This window comes from Gymnogyps californianus, chromosome 4 (assembly GCF_018139145.2).
Source record: "Gymnogyps californianus isolate 813 chromosome 4, ASM1813914v2, whole genome shotgun sequence".
Lineage (NCBI taxonomy): Eukaryota > Metazoa > Chordata > Aves > Accipitriformes > Cathartidae > Gymnogyps > Gymnogyps californianus.
In genome coordinates this window covers 59,043,816-59,071,658 of record NC_059474.1, presented here as the reverse complement: position 1 = coordinate 59,071,658, position 27,843 = coordinate 59,043,816, and the positions used below count along the sequence as shown (strand labels likewise).

The window sequence follows — 27,843 nt, the reverse complement described above, 5'->3', positions numbered from 1 at the left end:
ACAGCGAGTGGCATTGGGTGCAGATATAGAAAGATTCATATAGTTATGGTTGTCAAAGCTTAAAAAGTTCCGCCTGGGGTTTGTAGACCCTGCTTCAGCTGTGACATAGCCAGTGAATAGTGTGGCAGGAGTTGTCGAGGATATATCTCCCATGTGAATGGGGAGGTTTTTATCATAAATCCACCATGTGCTATTTTCTTGTGCTTCATGTGAAGACTAAGTTTTGTGCTAGCACCTCAGTACCTTGTGGCTTTGCTTTTGTCCATTGAACAGGCTGCTACGTTTTGCATATTTCATAGAATTTGTTTCTAGGAGATGTGCCAGCTGTGTCTGTAAAAAGTTTTCTGTAATGATATAGTGAAAGAAGAAATTAGTCAAGTGATTGGATGACATCAAAATAGGTTTTTTTAAGTAGTGAAAGAAACAGTGAGCTGTGATGATATGATGAAGGGGATGCAATGACAGTTTACCACCTAAATTGGGAAGGTCCAATCCTGGTTTTAAAAATTTAGCTAGTTGTCCTAGATAACAAAGTTCACCTCTCCATAGGTGTTTGTGTTGAACTATAATGAAGTATAATTCACCTCATTCCATGCAGTCATCAAATCCTTTCATTCTAGTAAATTCTGTGAACCCCCTATCCTCGGGGAAAATCAGAATATATAGATACCATTAGTATTAAGAGCTTTTAATCACCACATTTACTTTTTGTCTGGAATGGGAAAATAATTGAGGTTCAGACTATGGGACTCTGCACTGAAAATTTCCTAATGGAATGTTATTCATAACATGAAAATATCTAAATTGTTTTCAGATATCTGGATTGTCTTATCACTAAAAAAATATTCTTTAGAACTTAGTATATATTAATATGTAACAGGAGATTTGCATCATAAAATGAAAAAATCTGTTTTCATAAAATGTAGTACTTTGTTCTGTTTTTTAAAAATCTCTAGGTATGGCAGTTTTGGTTTTTGTGTTTTCATCCTAGGATAAGCCACCTTCTTAACAAGTAGTTTTGCCAAATATACTTAAGTCTCTACAATATTCCGGATGTGTGCCTCATCTCTTCTTCACATTTGACTCCTGATTTTTACAGAGACTGGCAAACAAGAGGTGTTTTTGAAGTACAGGAATGTAATTGATATCCAAATTTCCTCTTTATACACTGTTGACATCCAGGTGAAGGGTCTATTTCAGTAAGTAATAATCCGAGACATTAGGTTCTTCAGTCTATATGTAGGCACCTAAATAAATACAATGGCTTTCAATACCTTTGGGGGTTCATTAGCTTTCAGTAATTCTGTTAGCAAGTGTTCGGATTTGCAGCTCATTTCTGATCTAAGATATTCAACAGCAGAGCGTTGTCCTTGGAAAATCTTTTACTCCACTTGTACATGCAAGCCCAGCGGCAGACTATTCAAGATAAGTGTTGAAATGCGTCAGCCTGTTTCAGATTGTAACTAATTCAACTGCATCAATTTCTAAAGAAAGAAATTGGTTAAATGACTGTTTTAGCTAAAGAATTGCCATTTGTTACAAAAGGTGAATGGACTACTCTGCTACACATTATGCTTAGGCTGTGAAAAGTTGACATAGTTGACCCTAAAATAATTTGTTGACCTCAGAAGCGACAGTAGCTGCTTTTGAAAGCTCTTCATGTCTTTCTGAGCCTCTTATAAACATACACTGCAATTAACTGAATTTCCCCCCCCCCCCCCCTTTTTCACAATATTAAGAAATGAGGAAATGAGTCTACACACTGGTCAGTGCAGTTACAGAACGTATTTATACTCAATTTTTTTGGCTAATATGTTTGTTTATCCTTATAAACGATTCTTCAAGAAACTGCCACAAGCTTTGTTTTTCATGAGCTTGGGAAGTCCTGTTCTCTGTCTGTCTGCGTCCTTCTGCCTTCATCACTCAGTGCCTCATACTCAACTCAAAATACACTCATTAGAGTGCTGTTATTTTTATAAGTTCAGATGATGTTGCTTGAGAAAATAAACTTTTAAGTGTAATTTCAATCTAGTATATTCTTCTGGACATTCAAACTGAAGTGTTAGTATTTAAAATGAAAGTGACAAGGAAAGTATTTCTTTGTAACGCTTATGAATAAATTACCATTACAGTAACACTTGCAGCAAACTAGAGGTGAAGGAAAGTGTTCATTTACATTTCAGTAGTTGAAAGGCCTATATTGTAGTGATTGCTCATAAGCCAGAAATTTACCTTTTAATTTAGTCTAAGTGAACAACGTGAGTGGCTTTTTTTCACCACTAGTTTTCACTAATTTCTGATAAGCATAGTTAAGTTTGGATGATGGACATGTTCCTTGCTGGGTTAATCGATACAGAAAATCACTTGCAAAACTAAGAAGTAATTATGTGGGGGCAGAATATGGAAGGGAAATAAAGCAAATCTGTTAGTTAGGAAGTCGTTTGAAGATTAAAGCCCCAGATTAAACATTAATGAATAAATTATCAAAGGCTTTATTAAATGGCTAAACCTTGGAAAAAGCTTGGCAACACTCCTATGTCTCTTTCCTTGTCTGTTTAGAATGCTTGCTTTATATAAATGCAAAAAGACTCCCTTGTTCAGGAGAAATCATTTCGTTTAAAAACATTTTGACTTTCTCCACAAGTGATTTCTGTCATGTAAAGGTAATTTTTGTTGGTAAGAGCAAACGCCTGGCATGTTTGCAGATGTGAGGCACAGGTCTTTGGCCTTTCTTTTAAGATTTTTTGTTACTAACCTTTCCAAAAGAGAACGTGACATTTGTGCATTACATTGCAAACTCCATCTGCTTGGTTTTATTATGAGGTCATTGAAATACTATTTTTTTCTTCCTTGTTTTCTCCTGGTATCTTAATTCTTCTAAGAACTTTTCTGAAGCAGTTACGAATCTTCATATTACTATAGTTAGTAACGCACTGAGTTGCTACTAACACTCAGAAGTAGTCATGGGAGATCGGGTGAGGTGGCCACTGGAAGAGAATTACATGTTGACATGTAATCTGAAATGTATTTATTTGGCAAGACAGATACAGTGGGTCAATAGTGATTCCTGTTCTACAAACATGTGCGTATCACAAATCAGAGCTTCAGTCCTACAGTTCAGACCTGTCCAGTGACTGGGGAATGGGATACTCAACCAGGCAATGTGCAAGGTGTGTGGATGACAGCTTGGCTGCTACATGTAGCAGTTGTTCTCATCAGGCTGCAGCTTCTGCAAGGTATCCGACATCCATGTATCACGTTTCTCCCCCCGGCCCCTCTGCCTGCCCTGAGACTATTGTCTTAACTATTTATTGCTCTCTACATTAGATCATTGGCATAGTCATATAGCCCCAGGCCAACCTCTCTGACTTCCTCCTTCCTTGAGTCTAATTAGTGGTTGCTGCTGTGGTTTCTATCACCCTCTGGCCTCCAGCCTGTATGTTATAAGAAACGTTACCTTTGTTATCTAGCACACGCTGGATTAATCTAGTCAGTTTGAGCTGGGCAGATTTAGTCAAGTCTCATTTATCTAGGCAGTGCCTTGGGTAGGTTACACCTGGTGTTGTGTATTATGAGAATTCTGGGCAGAACATTAACTGGACAGGCTAACGGCAGCCCCACAGTAAGGTGTTGTTTGCAGCCACCTATTTGGTGATACAGGAGCCCTGTAGTTATGAATATGGTAGTAAACGGAGTACTCTGCATTGCCCATCTGTGGTTCTGATCTCCCCATCCCCTCCATGCCAACCTCTCTGTCCTCACATGGAAGGGAGCCACAGAGCTCAAGTAATTGAGTGATTAGAAATTGGATTTTCAGAGGCATTTTGTAGAAGCTTTTTTCTTCTCAAATGTCTTTGCCTGAAACATAGTACTTCCCCAGTGATTGAGTTCTGGCAAGGTGAAAGGGTGCCTAAAAAGATATTCTTTTACTCTGAGGTTAACACTGAAAGCTGTTTTTGTGTTTTCCCATGACTTGGATAAATTTGGAGGGTTTTTTAATGATTTCTAAGTTTGTTCTTTTTAGGTAGGCAGCAACTCTAAATTGGCTGAAGAACCTACAGAACATCAGAGAAGAGCAGTAGCTATTGATTCAGTGCCACTTGTCTGAAATCCTTTCTAGAAAGCAAAATATCATCTTTCAGAGCTGACTACCACTGTACTGCCAGCCTATAAAGTCAGTTTCTCAGGGAACTTCTTGCTCATAGGCAGAGACTTCATTAGTTCTAAGTGTATAATAATGATCTGAACACCACAGTATGCATATCCTTTTCCTAACCCAATATAAACATATAATATATAATTCCAGTATAAATATGGAACTATATCATTCTATGATAAAGAAGCATTTGTACATATTTCTACTGATTCTTAGGTTTTTGAGACCTATGATGATTTAGGAAACAGATGTAGAGTTGTTTGACCTTTCTGCAGCATGTACCACTGCAGTAGGTACCAGAAAGCCTGCAGATCATATGCAAGAAAACATATCTTTGAAATTGGTGGAAGCTTTCCTAGAGTAAAGATGACTTTAGAAAGAGCCAGAATTGCTGATTCAGATTCAGAGGGAAACTCTTAGAGTCATGACTAGAAATCTTTTTCTTCTGTACAGTGATGTATTAAGGGAAGAGAGAAAATTCAACCCTATTGATTTTAGTGGGGCTCAGGATCCCAGCCCCTGTAATCCTTGTCTGTAGGCGTGTATAAATATTTCCCTTTACTTCCTTTGAGATGCTGAGGAGGCAAAGTACAGAAGAGGGCCTCTAGGTCTTAACCACACATCCTGTGCATGACAAATGAGCCGCACTTATGTTGTTTCCATTTAGTCTGGAGTCCTGTCCCGCACCTGTGCAAACGATAGCTTGGGAGGTGGATCTGGAGTAGCGTACTGGGTCAGCACGTGGCAGTGGATCAGGCCGGCATTAGTGAGACAGCATGTCTGGATGCTTTGCAGCACTTTTGTCTGCCCTCATGCTTCAATTTAGAGATATCAGTTCAAATTCTTTTCAGTGCTGAAAAGCTTTAAAAGCGAGGAAGGTTTCGAGTAGTCCTGAGGGGCCATACTGACTCCATGTATGTGACTCTCATACAATGAAAGGTTTCATAGAATTTAAGAATAATACCCACAGCATGAATCACTAATGCCATTGCTGAGTGGCTGGGATCCAGCCATGATTCCTGCATTTCTTGAATGTCGCTACTACATCAGCTTCTGAGGACATTTTGTCCAAGCACCAGGAGGTTGACAGACAGGTCCATGTTTGGCCTGCAGCATTACTCACACTCTGATGCTGTCAGTGATGAAACTGTATAGCATGGATTCAATGTGGACTATAGGTGACAGCAGGTGTTCCATTACTCACTGTCTGATAACCCTTTTCTTGCCTCAACCCCTGCTGACCAACACAATGCAACATACTGTGCCACTGGACCTGTTGTTGAATCTGTTTGTGGCACTCAGATAATGCTCTGTAGGTGCCTGAGAAATTCTGGTGGGACTTTTAACTAGCTCCTTAAAAGGTCCGTGAAGATATTGTGATTTTCTGTACAATGTGTTCTGCTAAAACTGGATTCCCAAGCATGGAGCAACAGATGATGAAGAAATAGTAATAGTTTGCTCTTTTACAGTATGTTGATCAATGATCTCAAGCTGCTTTGCACACATCACATTTATCAGTACCATCCAGAGTTTAGGGTGGTTGTACCCGTTTCATTCAGAGAGACACTGAGGCCCGGAGAGGTTTTACAACTTGCCCAGAATCACATAGCACAAACGAATTATGAATCTGGAAATGTCTCCTTCCAGGGTATTCTGGCCTCAGTGTGGGCTAACAGCACATTTCGCAGATGGTCTACAATGAAGACTTTGTGAAGGTAGCCTGCTTACTAATTTTTAGGGCTTGTTGGTGTTGCATTCTGCAGGCCTTTGCAAAGGCAGAGGAAGCAGCCTTTTGTCTCATTGTGAACCTCTTTCAGGTGATTCTAATGCCTGACAGTGTATCCCTGTGAGCAGGGTCTGTAGTGGGAAGTTATCCCTTTTATGGCTTTTCAAAATATTGGCAGCTTCTTATGTGCTTACCTTTTGGAATAACTGTTTCAAAGCTGTTTGTAGTTAGTTACATTTGTGGAAACCTGTATATTTATTTCTAAAATGTAATTTATATTAAGTAATTTTGGTTGATTTTTTTTTCATATGGCTGCGCCTATTTTTTTCTACAAGAATTGGTGTTTCTGTCTTCATCAGGGCAAATTTGCATGTACAGTAGCTAATGTATATTGTACATCTGGTATGGTCTCAATATTTATGAATTGTCCCATAGTGAATCATGTTTAAACAGTAGCTTTTTGGTTGTGATGAGTGGGAGTGCGAGGCACAGAGTGGATTCTTTTTTGCTCTTTTTCCAGCACTGATTTCTAGAGAACTCTGTATTGGTTGTTTTTCCCATTTTGTGAACCAGACAAGATGCTGTACATTTCAACCAGATACTTAACATGCACAGTCTTTTTGTCCGTTGTACAGAATATCAGAAACCTTATTCAAAGACTGTAAGTTCAAATATGTAAATGGCCAGTTATATTTTATTCATAGTACCAAAGGTATTGTATTTTATTAGTATTGAATTAACAAGAGTAAGCCTTGGGAAAACATCTTGGATCGCACTGCATTCTGTGGTGGCTGAGTAACAAGAAGATATTTGGAAGCCAAAAGGCTTCTCTTCAGTTGTGAATACAACTGGAAGCTATTGCTCAGAATGAATTTTGTCTATTGTTTCAAAGTTTAAAGCTCTTTTGCCCTCGTCGATGTAACGTGTTGTCCTTGATCTAATAAATGAGGTGGGATCCTATTGAGGGGCCTGTTAAACTTCATGTGCCAGTCTACTTGCATGCTACTGTTGCTGTTTTGTCGAGAGGGTTGGCTGTTCATATCTTGATTTTCTCAAATACATTGCACTGTAATAGTCTGAAAGTTTGTTGAGCACCTGTTCAGGATAAAGTGCTGGCAAGAGAAATTGCTATATAATGTTACCTATGAAAAAGGCTGTAGAAACACATTACAGTGCTTTGAAATTGGCACAGCCCTATGCCATTCCAGCTTGCTTCCAAGAAAAAAATACCATTGACTCCAGCAAGATAACGTGCCCAGATATGAAATCCATCACCTTAAACAATGAGAAGCTGACATAGCATTGTAATTGTACCAGCATGGGCATTATGCCCAGCTGCAGATGTCTTTAGAGTTCATTGCTTTAGACAGGAATAAAATCCCAGTCTGCAAGTTTGCACGTGGCTATTGTAGAATTGGCATGAACTCCTGAAGAAGATAGTTTACTATTAAGAAAACATTTAGGTCTCCTGTGGTGATAATGTTAAGTCACTGATGTGAAAACATGCCATAGCTATCTGGGCTGATACAAACTATTGCTCTGGAGTATGTGATGTTTATATGTGGCCTTTTAAAGATCTTGCAGTGCTTGGTAAATGATTCCTCTTATTAGCAGTAGTGAGTTTTGAGAAGCAAGTCTTGACCTTGAAATAATTGAAAAATATCTTTAAAGAGATTGTCATTTTGAAAAAAGAAAACTAATGATCCTGCACACACTGCTTTTTTGTTTTGTTAGCTTTGAGGTTTTTGTTTAGATCCATTAAATACCAGTATACGAGTATATTTCTTAATCCCATCATTGCAAGGCTGGACTTAAAACCCTTACTAGAGATGGCTGTATTGGCTGCTGTGATAGAGTAGAAATTGTACATTTTAATTTGCAGAAGTACTCACAATACCGGGAGGAGATAAGTATTTGCAGGTTTGAAACCTGGAGAAGTACATTAATAGCATGAACGTTATAGATGCATATGTGTTGACCTTGCACTGCCAGAAACAGTAATAAACATAGTAATGTAATATTCTCATACATAATAATCCTATTAAATAGAAGTTTCAGAGTCAGCTTATTATGATTTGTGAATACAGAACATTTCCTCACTTCCCTAATGTAATAGTTTGGATATTAGAGGAAGCGGAGTCAATCCACATTGGAAAACAGAAAGTGGATTAGATCCTTTTAATGTTACTTGACCAAGATTTTACAGTAGATGGCTACTCTAAGAACTGACAGTAAATAAACTATCTTCATGTGCAAAATATAGCAACTGTAAATACTGAGTGATTCAAGTTTTAGTTTTTATTTTCTGCATTTTTATAGTTCATATGGTGATGATGTGATCCTGAGAGCCTAAATTCTCAAGAGAAACCAAAATGAGTGACTCCCAATAGAAGGAAAATAGCAAATTAGTGCAAAGATATTAGAGATACTGAAAAGTTTCAGAATATTCACATATACAGCAGGATTCTGAATTAAGTACCATTTTTATTCATGTTCTCTTTAGGCTTTGAAACTTAGTTTATGTGTTGCCTGAGAAAGCAGTTTAAACTCCTTTAAGAGTTTTGGTATAGTCCTTAGAACGGTTTCTCACTGTGTTGATGCAAAGACGACAAAATAATAGTTGTGTACTTGTCAGATTTTCATTACTTTATTTAAAAAATAAAACCTACTAATTCCCAACACTACACATTATGTCCTTTCATCAAAAATTCCCATTTTTCAGGCAGGTATTAACTAAAGGAAATTTTGAACATATGGTATGGCAATTAAGAAGGCAAATTGACAGATATTTGTGATGTTCTACAGAATGTGAACATGGGTTAAGAAGATTGCAACTCTCAAATTGATATTTTTGGTAATTTTGTATATGTGACAGCATCCTGAGCTTGGAAAGTTAATTATGAAAAAAGGAGTGATGCCTATGCACTTTACTGCTGTGGAAGGTGTTGAGAATCTCATGACAAGCAAAAGGTATTGAGTTACTTTGGAAGATTTGCTAGCATTTTCATTCTTTGTGAAAATGCACTCTGAAAACTACTAGTATTATATGTCTAGATATATACAAATACCCTTAGGTGTCATGGAAAGCAAAGAAATATCTGGAAGATGCTTCTACACTGGGTAGCAAGCAAGAACGAGGTAGTTCAGAAAATGGAGACTGATCCTGAGTATCAGGAGTTGGTGCTGGATGCAAGAGGCTGTGAGGACTGTTTAGATTGCAGGAAGAGGGAGGAACAGAAGAATTCTTCCACCTTTACTGTAATGAATGAGCACTTTGGACTCCAGTCTAGTATTTTCTACCCTGTTCTGTCCATATGGTGCAAAATTTCTTAGTGGGGCAAAGATGCTTTCATAGTCATGACTGAAGTTTTCAGCTCTCTAAGATGTATGAAAAACTCAGCGATCAAGATTTTACATTGCATGGTGGGCAAATGACTTGGCTACCATTGATAATTCAGTACACCTAGATTTTCCATATAATAGATTCACTGTCTGGGAGAACTGCAAGGCAGCATTGAACAAAATCTTAGAATTGTTCATGCAATTTAGAAGACTTTGGAAGGTAATTTCATTAATCCCCTGCTGGTCCTGCTGTGAAAAGTCTGTATTAACCAGAGATTATAAATACATGAAGATTTCCAAAAGCTCCATGGTAGTAAGCACCTGCAATTTTACTAGTGCTAGCAAACTGTTTTCCATATTCAATCTGCTTCTTCAAGCAGAAGTAATAACCTGATTTCAAACAGCTCCACCACTGTAAGCTGTTCTTCCTCAAGTATTTACATACATTGCATATACTTGCATACTTTAACATAAAAACTTTTGGATGCACGCTTCCTGATTAAGCTTATGAAGAATAAATCAATGACTCAATAGCCATAACATCTATAGCAAAACTCTTAGGAGGAATTCAGAAGTTTTTGCTATGCATGACGGTCTAACAAACGAGGCAACTACTTATTATGAATTTATTGTGACTGTATTTCTTGTTTATATCCAGGGTACATATTTTTACCTTACATTACTTTTTTGTGTGTTGAATGGTGAAAGTTACATTATTGTACCCTGGAATATTAATTCAATATTATTTAAGATGGACAGTGTACCAGTGGCACTGAAAGTAATGGTGCTACTAACAGTAACTGGCTCTTAGGCATTTTCTTCCATAGATCTCAAGTGCTTTACAGAGGAAATTGTAATAGCCTTCGTACTAAACGTGTAATATTTGTAATGTGGTGCTAGAAAGTTTGTGGCTTGGGAGAAGAAGGAAAGAGGGGTTTATACTTTGCCAATATCACTGAAAAAAAGCCTTTATTGAATAGACTGGAAGGGAGTAGATGTTATATTAAAGGTCCTAACCAACCCCATGTATTCATTTCCTTATCTGTATTTCAAAACTGGGGGAGCTGAGACCCAATGGAGAACACGCCTTGTCATAGGTCATTTTAAACAGCCTTTAGGCAAGGCCAAGGAGAGTATCAGGTTTATGAATTGGAAAGAAATTTGGTTCAGAGACTTTCTGAACCAACCAGCAACACTTTTTTTTTTTTCTGGCTTTTGTCTTTGTTGGGTTTTATTTTTAGAGGAAAGATTACTTATATCTTGTTGTACCTTAGAAGAGGGAAAACAGTAGCATCTTTGTGGAAGGTTGAATAATCAAAATCAGGGTTTGATCATAGGGTGCTACTTGCATTTACTGATTGTTCCATGAGTGAAGGAACAATCTTTTTCTTTGACTATTGTGATAATGAGAAGAGGGAAATTTGCCGAACATATTAACAATAATGACATTAAAGACCATGAAGAGGAAGCAGCTGAAATCTGGACATGTTCTGGCAGTGATGACATTTCTGCAGAAAGCTTTTCTCCCTTCTCCCTTTCCCCACCAAATGTTTTTTTTTTTAATAGGTAATAGCTACATGACTCAGTATCTGGCTGTCAAAGCACTCTTTTCATGGTGAATTGAGCAAGTTTCAAGAGCATAAAAGTGAATGGGCCGCCCCTATTGAACTCCTATTGAGCCTCTAAGTGACCCTGTTGCAGATTTTTGTCTTCCCATCTATCCTCATCCAAAAGTGCTTGATCCTAGTACTGCTTTCAACACCATTGATTTTGATATCCCTTTAAATTCTTGAGGTGTTCTTCCTTTGTGTCCAATTCCGCTATACAGCGATTTTAATGGTACATGTCTGACATTGCACCAGTATCTGAGGGGATGTTCTTTTCACAGGAATTAATACAATCTTTCAAAAAAATAGATTGATAGTTAAAGGTCTGCCTTTATTTAGTATGTGAAAGTTGCCCTAATTTGAAATTGTTCATACATTTGTTGTCTTTCAGTTTTCTCATGACGTGATCTGAATCTGTCTGTCATCTAATTCAATTAAACTTGTTTGGGCCACTTGTCTCTGGCAGAGACTAGAGACTCATTTTCACTAATAATGAAATTTGTGGTTTTTTTCCTGATTACTTTTAAGTGTTAACTTGGGCAACTTGAATTGTTTGCTCTCACCAACAGGTTGTGTAAGTACATAAGTGAGGAGTTGCAAATAACAACAATAAAAACCCTTTTCTTCTCTGAAATTCTTACTGTGTTATAGTGAAATTGCTAAATTTTGTAATAATACGGTTAATATTTGCTCTATGGTCTGTTATTTGTGTGTGACTTATCTGAAGACCTAGTAGGCTTTCAGATTTGGCATTGTGTGGCCCATAGAAAGGGGCTGCCTCTCCTAGGTCTGCTAAATCTTGCTTGCTTCTCTGTGTGTGTTTGTATGTATGCATGCATGTGCACTCTGGCACTGTCTGGTTTATGGCTGTATTTGAAAGGCCACAGTAAACAGGTGGTTTTGCAGCGTCTTTTCAGTTTGGATAAGCTTTCGCTGATTGCATTCACTATCCCTTTAATTAGGATTGATATTGTAGTCTTAATTCAGAAGTGATGTTTGGACTTTGATGTTCAGCAAATGATCGTGACCCTGTATTAACATCTGAGAAATATTGCCAGACCCTAGCATGCTTGTTCATGACTGACACCGGGGAGTTAGTCTATGCCTTTATCCAAGAGAAATTATTCCAATACCCTGCTGTCTAGCTTGCCAAGTAGGTTTATGTGCAAACAGTAACTTGTTCCAAACATCGTCAAGTTGTTATTTTGTTCAGGAACATATGAGTTCGTATCACTGATTCTGGGATCTAAGTAAAGCTGTTGACTTTTGTTTTTTGCCTGAGAGCTCTGCACACATGTTGTTTTCACAGGAAGAATGCTGGACACTTTTGGCAGGTCTGTGGCCCTTGCTAGGACAGAGTTGTAACCATAAAGGGGCAGGAGAATGTCTCACTTCCTGACTCAGACAGTCCTTGAAGCTTAGATTAAACTTTAAAAGAAGATTCTTTTTATTAATGCTTAACCTTGATGGGGGTTACAAATATAACTCCCCGTTACATTATGAATATAGCTTTTCCCTGCCTCTAGTAAAACACAACACTTAGTCACAGCAAAGTGCTAATGTTTAACTTCCTGTAAATTCTGCTTTCAGGATATTTAAGTACAGCACCATATAAATTTATTAATTCTGGACAGCATTTTAGGTGTAATACAGAGCCTGGTGCTTTTCAACATCCCCTTCTTTTGAGGCAGTGTTAAGTCATACTGTCCAGTTTCACCAAGAAAGACGTTTGTAAGAAGTGGTTTATTCCATTTGTGGCACCTTGAATATGTCACATCTGGGCAGGTTAAGAATGTAACTCTTGCTCAAACATCTGTACGAGGAATAGCCTTCCGTTATAGTCAGCTCCCTGAAGGTTATATTGTCATGCTCAGAGCCAGATTTTCAATAGCTCTTCACACAGAATATGCCAGGCTCCTTGCAGCTTGACTTGTAGGGTAAAAAGCCAAAAGCTCACTGTTTCCAAGCTTGTTCTCCATTATTGTCATTTCACTCCGAATGTTATTGTTACTTACTGGTTGTGGAAAGCTATAGCTGTGTTTTGCGGATGGAAGGCCAAAACAGGTTGCCCTGTTGACAGTGAGGTGTGTTTCTTTTGTTGTACACACATACCCACTCATGCATGGACACAATTATAAAAGTATGCTGCTATCTACAAATTTGATTAACTTGATTGACTTAAGTACCAGTCTAATTAGGTTTGACTCTGTGCTTGTAGTAGGTATGTAAAAAACATTGCTAATGTCTTTATTTTACTTTCTGAAAATACTGAGTAAAGTTTGCAGCTGATCTTCAAGCATAAACAATAACAGGTTATAAGTAACAGGTATGTAATTTTGGTGTATAAGGATCTTTAACTCTTATTTATACAGCAGCATGTGTGAACTATTGTATGTTAGAGGACAGCTAGCTTTGTAATATATTATGAAGAATGTCTATTACTTTGTTTTTTCCTTGAGGCTGAGCCAAATCTCAAGATGCTTTTTTGTAATTCAGCACTTGCCCAAGTAAAAGTCCCATAGCTTCAGGGGAAGATTTGCCTCAGAGCTGATAAAGCCCTCTGGAGTTGCCTTAAAGTAGAAAGCTCTTTTGTGTGTGTACTTGACTCTGAATGTATATTTGTGTGTCTGGCAGTCTAAAATGATAATCAACTCCACGTGCTTTACTGGAGATAGAATTTTTTTACTTATTGGTACTGCTAGTCCATTTTCTTTGTACGGGTAAAGAATGATCTATATAAATTAATATGAACAGTCATTAGATTTTTGGAGTCTCTATTATGTCACGAGAAAGACCTTGATAAAAGAAAAGGGCACAGGTTCCACCTGTGAAAAGGCAATAATAGAGTGGATTAAGTTCTTTAAGTTCAACATGGGGTTACAGTTGGCTGACAAAGTTACAGCATTGGATGGTTTCCAAGCTACCGAAGATACAGCTGGTCACAGAGAAGCAGCTGAGAGCATCCATTCTCTTGTGCTGCTTTCTGCAAGCTCTCTATATGTGGGATACGTACTAAGCTTTACATTTATATTAGGCAATTTTTGACACTTTAAAAATAATTGGAACTATATAGTGAAACAAGTCACTATAGTAGTATAATCAACTTTCATCCACTAATTCTTTAATCTTACTCCGAGCCTGACCTAGTACAACTCTCCTTGGTTGTCCTCTTAAGTTAAGAGAGACTTGTATAGCAAGAACAATCCAAGTCCTGGCTGTTTTGGCATCTGCTGAAGTCTTTTTTTATTGTCATTATCCAGTGCACTCACTTCTCAACCTGAAGTAATGTCCAGTGGATCAAAGACACACTGCTATATTTCACGAGCGTAGTCTCACGAGAGTGTTTAAAGCATGGGAGACTGTACTTTCTTTGAAGACTTTTTTTCAGGCAAGTATGTTGTTTGAAATAATTGAGACTAAGGAGCAGGATGCAGCCCAGGATAATAAAAATATTTTACTAGTGTCTGTAAGCTTGAATATGTGTCTCCTAAGGAACCAGAGCCCGTATCACTGCAAAAGTTCACAGGCAGCTGTAAGATGTAAACCAAAGCGAACAAGTTACTTCCTTTTTATTATTTTTGGTCTTTTGCAGTTGTGTACCTCCTGTGTTAATTAAGACAAAATATTTTGAAGCATTTGTATTCAGTTTGTTGTTTTCTTTTTCTGTAGGTGAATGGTGCATCAATAGAGGGGTTGCTTTTATAAATTATTCAGAAGAAACTGACATTTGGAGTTTGGGAGTAAGACAGCCCTGGCACTCTTTTTATTTATTTACTTTTGCTTGTAAGCAATAATTGTGCTGCTTTGGTGCTGTTATGCAATAGAGACTTATTGAACCTTTTAAAGCTACTTACTATTTTTTGTAATTAGAACTAACTTGTGCAGCTGTCACTAAGCTCCTCGTCAGATGATATATTTATTATGTTAGAAATGAGAGGAGGCACGTGAGTAAGACTTTGAAAGGAATATGCTCTGCTCAGGGTAGAGTTTTATGTTTAAATAGGTGATCAGCATGTGTGGGTTAGACCAAGATGATTGCAGTACCAGTGCCTGACTAGTTATGTGCTGCCTTTAATCCTGTGGTATTGTGTTTCATTGTCTCCCAGTACACTACTGTCACAACTGAAATAAAAACCCTCTAAATTCAATGAACACTTTAATCTGTCATCATAATCACGAAAGTCTTGTCAATCATGGCTTAAAAGTTAAGCATGCGGATCAAATCTGTAGTAAGAGGAGACACCTGGACTCCACAATGTAAGTGGAGATAGTCTAGGATATTAAATATTTGTTTCATTTGTGTTGTACAGTTTTAACTGAATATGGTGTTGATGTTGTTGTTCCACATCTTTAAAAATCTAGGAAGGTTATTCAGTGACTTTGCAGGAGAAAATTTTTAGAATAAAATGAAACTGATATGACAAATTATGTGATGGAAATTTTACTTGTTGTCAATACTTTGGATTTTAGGCTTGCTTTTGAGCTGAGAAGAAAAAACAGAAAATGTGGAAAAGTTGAGTAGCTTATAAATAGGTTAAGGTAGATCACTGCAGATTTACAAAAGACGCTAAAACTGAAAGAGACTGTAGCCACTTAAACGTGCATTTGGTTCAGCTACAGCTTGTAAACATATATTTGATAAGCCATTTGCTTTTACAGGTTCATGTCAAATGCAGATTAAAAAATGTCTTACTCTTTGGTCATATAGCAGCTACCTCAGTATCATATCCATAGTACACAAAATGATAAGTTTTATACCCTCTTAAACTCTAAGGCAATATTGCTAGTATTGTCAGATTTTAAAAGTTGGGTTAAATCTATTTTAAAACATGGTACTCTTTTTCAAGAAATGACTAGTTCTGTAGGTGCTGTAACAGAACAGTATAAAACCTGAAATTTGTCATACTTTATCTTCAGAGTGTTTTGCGGTGTTTAAAGAGAAAAATCTATTTGAAAGCACTTTAAGTGAGATTTTCAAAAGCACTTGTATTAATCCAAATTGATACTTGTTGAGAATTGTAGCAAAACTCCCAACCTATGATGAGCATTCAGAGTAATCTGAATCATTGATCCTTAGGTAATTTTACTTTCACTACTGCCAGGGAAAATAACATGACGGACTGCGATAAGGGTTGTGAGTAGCTGACATATGGTTATTGCCTCTCCCTTGCCATTGTGAGACTCAGTTTTCAGTGGCTTATGTTTTTGCCAAAAATTAACCGCAGTCTGTTGGTGTTTCTTTTTAAACAGGACCAGATGTTTAAGAATGAAAGTTAAAGGAAATATATTCTGGCTTTACCTGTTCTTTGTTAATAAAATCTCATGTAGCCGTAATTTGGAGTGAAAGACCGAGATTTAACCTTGGCTGGTATTTTTATCAGGTTTATAAGACCTTCTGCTATTGTCATGTGGGGGAAAAAGATGACACTCTAATTTCACAAAGTTATAAGCCTTGGAAAAGTCATTATTTTCATATGCTTAACACAGCCCATGTTTGCACTGAGGTGAGCTATCCCAAGCACTCCAAAGCAAGACCAACAGCCTGTGTTACATCTCCGAAGAGTACTGAGGGTGTGTCTGATCGGCACGTGGGTGCTTGAGCAGGACTTTCCTCCAGCTGTTGCACCTAGTTGCTGTTGTACTGGGCCTGGCAGCTGAGAGCCATATGGCCAGCAAGGAGAAAGGATGCATTTTAAAAAGCAAAACAGAAAAAAAAAAATCAGATTGATGAAACGCAAAGGGAAAAGAACGTGCGGAACTTGGTGGGAAGTTATAGCAGAAGGAATAAATTGATGTAGGACTTGGGAGGAAATAGTAAAGGCCATTTTGATTCTAACATGCTGCAAGGATTTCAGCCCTGGTGTGGCCCATACATCTAAGCCTGTGTTCATCCCATTGTGCCATGGGAGAGGTGTCCTCTTTTCCTCAGGAGAGAAGAGTTGGGCACCTTTGGTTGCGTGAGGAAGCTTTGAGGTCATGGGTTTCCTCAGGTCAGAGTGAACCCTCAGACAAAGTAATGACCAAAGTCTCCCATGCACATGCAAGGCCATGTGCTTAAGTGAAAAATCGCTCAGACTGAGTGTAACTCGACGCAAGTAACATGAAAGCCACAATCGGGATGGATTTCTGCATAGTGCTTACTGCATTGGAAGGGTACCTGCCATTTACTGGGGTGAGGGAGTGCATTGACTGACACAGAAAAGTCCCTATTTCTCAGCACTACCTGAAATGCTGCAGTCCTGCTCTGTCCTGACCTATAGCCTGTATTATTGTGTAGATGCTAGAGAAAGGTTTACTTGTGACAGTCTCTCTGCTTGAGAGGTTAGCCTGTCCAAAACACTGCATTTGAGAAAGATGATGTGCTTTCCACTGTTGTTATGTTGCTGCTGTTTGCCACTTTCCTGATGGCAGAACTTTGACACTGAGATATAACGTGAATTCCTAAAGGTGGATGCAGGATTAGGTTTTAAGGACTTTGAATTCTGAAGCTTTTGGTTTTATACAACTACAGTTGTAGTGTGTAGTTACTTAACCATCTGGTATGGCTGCATGTCCTCAAAAAGTGTCTAAATCTGCTCCTAAAAGTAATTTAAATTCTATTGAGACCGAAGAAGAATTTAATTCTGATACCTTATTTCTTATTTCATCCATGTTAGTATCTGAAAAAGTTAAATGAAGCTTAAATAGTTTTTCTCAATATGACATATGCTTTTTGCATCATAGGGCCAACTATTGATATGGCATGATAATAATACAATGGAATGGCAAGTTGAAATGATGGGAAGACTTTCATGCCTTGCTAGTATAGAATAGCTATCCCTACATACTTCAGCTGTCCCTCAGCAATATTTGTCAGCCACGTGATAGCAGCTATTTCTGTGTTTGCAAAGATGACCATGTGCGCTTGGAGTGTTATATGTTCATTAAAATAGTTTAGCGGCCTCACCACTAAAATTTAGTCTGTAAGAACCAGCGAACTGTTCCAGCCCAGGGTATTGGGATCTATTTCAGACTGCTTTAGCAAGATAGATCGTAATTCTAGCTTGTAGCTGGACACAAAAGCTGTGATCTGAATCATTAAGGGATATTCCCCCTTTTAGTTGCTCTGCTGGCTACCAGCTCCCAGCCCAATCTGAAGACTGGGCTCATTAAACACTATATAAAACATCAGGTACACGTATCTTCTCTTAATGCCATGATACAAGGTGAATCATTTCACTGGTTGCCTTATAGATGTGAATCTTCACCTCTGACAGTATTTAAATATCATCAGTTATACATATTCTGCCACAGCACTTTGATGCAGTAACCCGTGAAAAATGCAAAGTTCAAGAACCTATTTGTTTTGCATTGTTAGGTCTTCCTAAAATGAGGTCACGTAAGCAGCTGTGTTTCCTATCCCAGTCCTCCTCCTACTGAACAGAAAAGAGAGAAAATGTCAATATGATTACATTTTGGGACTGTCATGCATCACAAGACTCCTGTAGTTCGGTAAAGGTTTGTGATATATGTATGAATAGGTCAGTAAAGGGACTCCTAAAACTACAGTTGTGGCAAAGGACATGGCCAAAGTGTTAGCATACATAAGGATGAAGAATAATGCAAAATATGGTGTAGGTCTGTTAGGTAAACTAGTGGTGCTGTTTTTGCTAGAACACTGGTCACTCAAATAGAACATGAAAATAATAATGAAACAAACACAGAGAAAAAAATGGAAACTGATGAGAGGAGGATTTGTAGACAGAACAACTTGCTTTTCACACCTATTACCTGTCTTAATAAGGTCATGTGTGGTGTCTGTAGAAAGCAGATAACCCACCTTATATTGTCGCATTAAGAGAAGACACATGTGCCTGATGTTTTATGTAGTGTTTAATGAGCCCAGTCTTCAGATTGGGCTGGGAGCTGGTAGCCAGCAGAGCAACTAAAAGGGGGAATATCCCTTAAGCACTCATAATATCCCTGGGGCATCTAGCCCCAGGCAGCAGCACCAGCAGCATTTGCAAAGCTCTCAGGCACCGAACTATCTGTGGGCTGGGCAGGGAAAACCCGACTTCAAACACTCCCAGTGCTTGGGTCTGAATAGAACCAAACAGGTGAAGTACATTCGTGCCAGAAAACTATATCTGTGAGGAGTGTAGGTGGAGGGAGAGAGAAGTGGAAGTTATGCAGTGTTCAGGGAATGTTCAAAACTCAGGGTTGCTGTGAAACCTCTACTGCAGCTGTTACAGAAGGGAAGTATCTTTGGACTTCTAGGTTAGATAGAAAACAAGAAAGGGTGTCCAGTGGTTACCCATAGCCAGGAATTGAATTTTATGTACATTTTGCTTGTCAAGGCTTATCTTCTACTTTATAGTTGAAGACACTAAGTCTTGCTGAAGAAATTTTTGCCTTTGATTTCATTTTGAGCCAGTGTATTGTTAGGGGGAAAGATGAAGCAGAGTGAAATTTGCAGATTTAAAGTGATCTGTTTTTACAGAAATAGTGAAACTAAGTTTGGAGTACAGACAGTGCTTGGAAGGAGGACCTGCTCTTGGGAAAGTGCCTGAGAACCCGAGGGCTGAGAGATGCTTCTTGCCAGCCTCTATAGGAAAGGCTGTGTCAGGCTGTTCGTCACCAGCTGCTCACTCCTGGTATAGAGCAGCTTTGCCGGATATGCATTAGTGCTCCTTCCGTAGGAGTCATGTTGGAGCGAGAGCTCAGGACTGTGGACAAAGCATGAGGTGTTTCAGCCTTATCATGCTAAAAGACTCACTGCAGAATCAGAGAAAGCTTAGGAAAAGGTAATAATAATTATGGTTTACGATATGGAGAAAATTCAGATGGAGAGATTGAAAAAATAGAGTATGTTCACCCTACAAAGACAAACAAGCGAACATCTTAAAAATGTGCGTGCTATTTAGCACAATGGTATCAAGAAGCTGGGTAAGGAATGTAAGTTTCTCAGTCTCATAACAATGTAGAAGGAGACATCTGTGATTTTACAAGACAGTAAACTTACCATTGACAAAAAGAAACAAATACTTCTTGAAGTCTGTTTTACACAGTAAGACTTATTGTCACACATGGTTTCTTACACCAACAATTTTACAAGGTTAAAGGAAAAAGGAATAGACGTTGATATAGTTATAGAATTAAATCAGATCGAAAATACTGAATGATGTTAGAATTTTTGGAAGGGATGCTACCTTTCATGCTTCAAGCATGTTTAACTACCAGAGAAGAAAAAGAGAGAATATATATGTGTAGGCACAGTTCTGGCTATCTTACGAGTGATGATCATGGGATTCTTTGAGCTTCCTCACTAGTGTCTGGTACCAGTGAAATGATGCTAAGTTAGATGCCTCTAATCAGATGGCATGTAGCATGCACAGAAGTGGTACAAATAATCTGACTTAGGGAGGTCAGATTTCTTTGCTGTGGATCAGATAGACTGATTTTGGCATTTCCTCAGCCAAGTTGCATAATAGCCTCTGACATGTATCCAAGCCCTGCAATGCAATGATGTTTCATGGTGAGCCAAAAAGATGATGTACTGTGTGTGAAGCAATGAATGTTATTTATCCAGCTGAGGCTCGAATGAGGTAGATAATTTTATGAGGTAGGAAATTCAGGCAGGCCGCCCCAGACAGACCAAGGTACAAAGCAGAAGACTGACATGCCAGGTGGGATGATTATGCAGAGTGGGAGGAAAGAAGAGTCCAAGTGTTATGTGAGCTAAAAAAGCTGAGAAAAGAGGGAAGAGCAAAAAGGCTGATTAAGTCGGCTGGAATAGATCCATGCAGTGTTGTAAGAACATGCTCAGCTTTGGAGATAGAAATCTTCCCATTCTTCCCTACTTTGGATGGAATTGATGGCAGTGCTATGGGGAAGGACCATGGATGTGTCTGTTGAATCTCACGTGCCCAGACATCTGTTGGGTGAGAGCTCAGCCCGTTGGGATGTTTCAGTACTGTTTGCTGAAGTCGGTGACCATTGCAGCAGGAGGAGGCTAGCAGGATGGGGCAGTTAATCACGCAGCGTTCACTGGAGTCACCATGCTGCTTGTGGCATGCATATTTCACAGGAAGAGGTGTTAGGCTCAGTGGCTGCTGCTCTGCTCCGCTGCCTACCTGCATCGCTGGCCTGCACTGTCACTTGGTGCTCCTATGGCTGTAGAACACAGAAGTGTCAGTTTGCTGGGGAAGCGGTCCTCTCCCTGTGAGCAGCGAGGGGTTGGCTGTGTTCAGCGCAGTACTGCAAGTCCTTTCTGAGTTTGTTTGACAGGGAGAAATGTGGAATGGGATTAAATGATGGCAGCTGGGTTGTACTCTGGAAGTGAAAAGAAGAGAGCTAAATCCATTGACAAATTGGGGCGATCGAGCTTGAAATGCAACCAACAGCAGTTATTTTGCCAGTTAGAGTCGAATCAGAAAGGATCATTTGGGTGGCTTGGTTGGTTTGGTTCAGCTGACTTCTAGATATTTTACTCACGTGATTTCAGCAAAGTTGCCAGTTTTATGCCAGATGATACTGAAGTAATTCGACTAACTTCAGCAAAGTTGCTCAGGATTTACTCGGAGAATGTAATTGGGCCAATTCATTTTTCTGACTTGACAGGCAAATTCTTACATTGCTGTAAACTACGTGTGAAATGGATGTCCTTTGAAACGGCCAGGAAAATATTCTTCTTTTCATGTACACATGGAATACTCATTAGCATTAACAGTAGCTGTGTGTGTGTGTCAAGCGACATGTGAGCAAAGTCCCGGGTCTCAGTAAAACGGGGAACAGGATTCTCAACTCTTCTGTTATTCTTAGGTTGGGGCACCGGTTTGGTGTAGGAGCTCTTATTTGCAGGGATAGTGAGTACCTGTTCGAGTTTGGTATAACCCGAGATGGGTAAATCCCTTTCCTTTGACTTGATAATGTCACTGTACTTCCTTCCAAAATTAGGACAGACGTGGTTTTCTAGCTCAGCTGATAACCAAAAGGCAAAGCATTTTGATGTGCCTGGCAGGCACTGACAGAGGGACTCTAGGTCTCATCTACCAAATGATTTTTCTTTCTTTTTTTTTTCTTTTTCAGTCTGCTGCTTTGAAAAGTAGAATTGTCTGTTGTAAATATATCAATAAATGAAAGAAGACAGGTAGTGCCAATGTAACAATGTGCTAGTACCACCCTTAGTTCTAAAGATGAATCTGTGGATTTTTTTGAAAGACCTGACTGCTAAGGCATAACTTCCTCTCCCAGTTTGGGCCACTTACTTATTGAATCTATCTATCTCCTTAATAGCATAGGATTAATCTTTAGAAGATAAAGTTACGGAGCCAAAGCTTGACGTAGGCAAACTGCACATTGTCTGTCCCTCTGTTTTCAAAGTTCTTAGCTGGTGTGAAGCAATGTAACTTAATTGATATGAATCAGTGATGATGACTAAAAACCCGAGCCCAGTTTTTCCAGTGCCTCATAAATGTGCCAATGTAAATTATTTCTTCTATAGCTAAAAACATATCTGGGAGAAGGAAAACAATATTCTTGTTTTAGGCTTTTGATAAGTTAGTCCTTTTTCCCTTTGAGCAAGGACAACCTGTTCATGCTTTTGGAATGTTCTTTTTTAGAAAGTAAATGGAGAACTGAACCGAAGAAAATCCTGCTTTTGCTGTCTAATGTGTGAACAATATACACCATCTTTACATTTTTGTGTCTTCAATAAATTAATGATGTCATAGTTTAACTCATGATTCAAGCCCAAGCACTGGAAAAATGCAATAATAAATAAATTTTAAAAGAGTGTATTTTCCATCTGTTGTATCTGATTTAAAAAATATGCATAGATCTAAAATTATGGTGCTCTTAACTATCAGCTTAAGATAGATTCTCTTGTCTGGTAAAGCTTAAGTGCATAGCTGAGTCTTTCTGTAGTGTGAAGATAGCATGTTGGCTCCCACCCCTTAAGGCGTGTGGCTGATTTATGTGACCGTTTTTCATATATGGCAAGGCATATAGTGGAGTACATACAATAGTAATCTGCTTTCCTCTAGTAAAAACTGTCTACCATATAGCAGTATAAAAATAGTAGATCTGCTGCAGACTTCTGGTGCTGCTGTACACATAGAGGACAAATTATTAAATTATTAAAAAAAAATAAGGCACTTTGAGGCAACCTCTCCAGGACCACAACAATGATCTGACCATAGTCTATCTGTACTAATTATTTCTGATTTGGATCACTATAATCTAAGATTTCTGATTGCAAAGATTAGAATACCCATTACTAGGAAGTGAATGTCACCAAAGTTGTGCTTAATTTTTTTGAAAATGTCTTGGAAAACCTGTTAATAGTTACATTCTTGTTCCTGCATGGTCTCTACAATGGTACTACATCAGTAGTTATTTCGACAGCTACTTCTGCTGAAGACTGAGAAGAATTTTGGGGTTTAATTGGAGGAATTCAGGGGAGGGAGGAGGAATTGTTTGTTACAGCCTTATTATTGACTTGTTACTTTTTATTGCTTATATTTCAGTTAAAATATCAAGTGTCAAAGTCTAAAGCTGTTATCTGGCTGAAGTTGGTTGTAGGTGGGGTGTGAGGATTTTTTCTGGTTTTTTGTGGGTTTTTTTTTTGTTTGTTTGCCAGTTTCTTATGGTAGGTAAGAAAGGCAAAACTTTTTCAGCAGCTGACGTTTAGTGTTCGGGAAGATAAATTCGGACAAGTAATTGACTCTTAGTTTTTGGAAATATAACCCCCCCCCAATTTCTTCAATTTTCAAAATTCCCTTTGTAGATATGGAATAGCAGTGCCACTAATTTTTTTGACATATGAATGAAAAAAAAAATCCTTTCTAAACTTTCTGTTCATAAAAATTAAATTAATAAATGCTTTTGGAAGAATAAAATAACTTCAAATATTTTGAAGCTAAACTAAGTTAAAAATGAAAACCAGCTGATCTTCTGGCATTTTACTCTTACTCCCTACCTGTAGGTAAATGTAGTGAGCTTAGGAAAACAATGTATTGGCAAACTTGGTTACCATAAACTAGCTTTTGCCTTGTGCTCAGTATCATTAATCTTTATTAACCCAGCTCACCCCACTGAGATTCAAACTTTTGTTTTTCTTTTGAAGTTTTATATTTTTAATATAAAAAGGTGTTCAAAACAAACTACTTTTTAAATACTCTGGATTAAATTCAATTCAGCATGGATGTTTCTGATACTATTCTAGAGAGATTTTTCTACCCTGGGCAAGAAAGTTCAGAATAGTTGTGTCATATGTTGTGTATCTTGTGCAAGCTGTAAAAATCTGTGAACTTGGAAGTTGACATTGTGCTTAGCATAACTTTATTCACTGCTCCTTCTGCTGCAATGAATCTCCACCAAATCCTTTAATTAGTGCAAAGTTATAAAACTATAGACAGATGGAAAATTAATATTTATAGCAAAATGCCCAGGGTTTTGATAACTGGAAACTCTTGGAGCAACAGATGATGTTAGCAGTTAAGATTTAGAGAAAGCAGCATGTTCAGGAAAACATGAAAGCTAGTGTAGTTTCTGAAGTAGTAGGTCATCTAGTGATGACCTTAAATGTCAGCGTTAGTATTTCTGTGAACTGAAACCATCTGTAATTAACTGTTTAAAATGAATTGGTTTGTACTGGTAAAAAATATAGATAAATATATGGAAATTATTTCCTCAAATGGTCCCCAAAACCCAGTAGAAGTTTGCGAGATCCACCTCTCATCTCACAATTTCTAAGAGGTTTGCAAATACCACCACCTTGACAGAGACCTGAGTAGTGCAGAAATCAAAAAAGCTTTTAATGAGAGGGAGAAGTGATTCACGTCACTCAGTGGCCCTTAAATACTGCTGGCCTGATGAACCAAAGGTCGGGGGTGGTGGTATGATTTCATTAATACTGGTGTAAGTCCAGAGTAATTTCCCTAACCTCAGTGATGTGGTTACTTTGGAAATATAATAAGAATTTTTCTGGTGATTGACACTTACATCTAAATCTAGTAATCTCAGAATAATGGCTTAGAAGGGATCAGCATTTGATGTCAGAGGAAAGAACTGAACTGGAGCCCTTTCTTTGCCGTCCCTGTACACAGCTATTAAACTGGCAATTTAATGCTCTATGGAAATACGGTTTGCTGGACAAATTTTATTCCTTCCTAAGATTCATAGCTTAGTTACCTTCAGGGTTTTCTGTTAGTGGCTTTAATGCCTTTTGCTGGTCTGTAGCTGAAGTTTTTTAGTTTCAAAGTTCTGTTCTTTTCTCAAAAGGAAACCTGGTAATAGACATGTTTGTGTGTGTGCATGTGCACACCTGTAGTGCACTTAAAATTTAATAAAATAATATTCTGCAAAACAGGATGGAAATGTTTTGTTGCTATATGCTGAAAGACCAGTCATTACCCGGTGAAGAACCTTCTAAGTTTCTCCTGCACATCCCTGTTTGTGATCACCCCAAATTGCTGCACAGCTGTGTTGTGAGCTTGGGGGTAGCCCAGGAAATCTACACTGAGGGCTATTGCAGAGGCATGGGCATGCACAGGGACTCTTAATAAATTTCAGTGTTAGTTTGGGGGGGAGGGGGGCGGGAAGTATGTGTGTATAGAAACTTATTACGTGTTGTAACATGCCACTACCTGTGTAAGAAGTTTCCATAGATATCTCTTGCAGAGGCTGGAGTGTTTCAGGAGGTAGTTGCAAGGTTCTCCACACTGAAGTGACACTTTTGCTATTTTTCAGCATATAATAACAAAATATTCTTGTCAAGTATGCTGTTGATTATGAATGTCCTGTGCCATTCTTGCTTTGTATAATATTGTTGTCTTAAACTTGTGTTGCATTGTGCTGCTACTGTAATTTTTAAAACAGAACAAGAAAGAAGGATTTTAGTGAGATTTATAATGTTCTGGTAGGAATAAACCTCTCTACCTTCAAGGCAAGAGCTGCTCCTCCTTTTTTTCTTTTTCTTTTTTTTTTCTTTTTAATCAATATTCTTTTATTTCCCTGGCAAACTAATGCTATTTCACATATATATTGAAATTGTATCACTAATGTTGCTTTTCAGCATCCTAGTCTTTTAAGCCGGATTACTGCAAATATATAATGCAAAGTAAGATTTGGCATTCATATGCATTTAAAAGCGATGGGATGGTAGTTCAGGTGATTTGCAAAATCTTGTAGCTGTTTAAAGTAGCAGACAGTTGCTTAACTATTTGCACAAAACCACCTGTGCACCTAGTATCTATTACAAACGGTGAGATACAGCCACAGCAGAGGTACTTGTGCTCCTGCACGCATTGCTGCTTTTGGAAATTCCACCCGTGCGCTTGCCTCTCTTCAGCAGCTTTGAGAGTCCTACCTGTGGTTCTCTCTTCAGAGCAGCAGCGTTTTAGTACTCTGTGTCACCACCACAGCTGCTGCCCTCTCCTCCTAGCTGTGCAAGGAAAAGCGCAAGTGTACTTTCCTTGCATTTTCAGGAACAATATGTCAAGGTCACCGACAACAGGGGAAGAATGTTGTACTGATGTCTGCAGTTTAGAAAGGATGTTGAAGATTAGAGTCTGCACTCCAATCTGAGTGATCAATCCCTCAAATGAGGGACAAAATGATTTTATTTTTTCTTTAGAGGTGGCAGCAGACACTGACTATAGTATGTAAATATTTGTGGAGGAAGGACAATGAGTAGTAAAGGATTCCTTAGCAAAAAGCATACAGGGACTAAACCGTTGTGTTATGGCTAACAGATATAAACTGGAAGCAAAGCACCTTAGACAGTGTCTAACAACACATACACTGTTGTTAGTGTTTGGAGGATGGCAAGCCAGGTGATGGTTTCTTCATCTCTTGCATGTTTTCAGGTAGAGGCTGGATGCGTTTTCCAGAGGATTTGCTCTTATAAACAAATACTAATCTTTGGGCTTAATACAGGAATAACTGAATGAAATTTAATGCACTGTGATAAGTTTGGTTTAAGAAGATTGAAGGAATAGTGCAGCAATTCTGAGGAACATAAAGACTTTTTTTGAGAGAAGAAAAGGAACAATTTCTTCTCTGGGTTTCGTGGTGGAAAGCACAAGAATTGATGGGCTTCAGTGCAGCAAGTTGGACATAAAGAATATTTCACTTGTCAGAACAGTGAAATACTGGGGAAAAAATGCCTCTGGAAGTTGCAGTAATAATTTAGATGTGGTTAAATTTTCCTTGAGAAAAAGGGGTGAACTGGATGACCTCTACAGTTTCTCCCAGCCTTTTTTCTGAGAGCCTATAGTGGGTAATGTAGCTGTCAATTTTATCTTCGACTTCCTAAATCTTATTCTGGTTATCTTGTACTGCTGCTCAGCCAGAGTCTCTGGACTTCATGTAATGCATCTGTTTAATGCCCTTACATCCAAACACAAATTATATTCTACGTATAATTTCAAGAAAAAAGTTACAACGCACCATCTTCTTTTTAGGTCCTCCAGGGAAAAGAGGTAAGCGGGGCAGAAGAGGAGAGACTGGTAAGTTTTCGATTTTGTAAGATGCATTGTTATTTGATGTCTGTGTTTTTGTGAGGATGCATACCCAGCATGCCTTCATTTTCAGTTTTATTGCTTGTGTGCTCTGAAAGAGAGTTCCGAAACTTCTCTGGTAAAAATTTGTGACCCTTGGCATATACCTGGTGGCCTTCCAGATATTTTTCTAGTCTTGGGCATCATTAATTTGTAGGCACACTTCATAATGCTTGACATGATGCCATTGGTAACACATTGGTAATTGTCAAACCATTTTGGTGTCTTCTCACACTTGCGCAAGTTAGAATAAGTCCACGTAAGTCAGTAGTTGGAGTACTATAAGTCAGTGTTGTATCAGGCCCCCTTGGTTTGAGGTGAACAATTTTATAAGGAAATAAAGAAGGAAATAAAATTCCTTATGTTAAGAATGTCGGTACTCAGGGAAATAATGTGATAAGTAGACTACTCTGTATGAGAGAAATTGTTGTTTACTAGAAATGGGTAGCAATTAAGTTCTTATGGAAATAA

General features: G+C 38.3%; 1 protein-coding gene across 1 annotated transcript in view; it reads left to right on the top strand.

Moving 5' to 3' along the window:
* The window catches only part of COL25A1 (collagen type XXV alpha 1 chain), a 325,074-nt gene that overhangs the window by 140,521 nt on the left and 156,710 nt on the right, over window positions 1-27,843 (top strand). Inside the window, exon 3 of the mRNA XM_050896370.1 lies at window positions 27,277-27,321. Coding sequence (XP_050752327.1) covers window positions 27,277-27,321 — 45 coding nt within the window. The remainder of the gene's footprint in view (window positions 1-27,276; window positions 27,322-27,843) is intronic.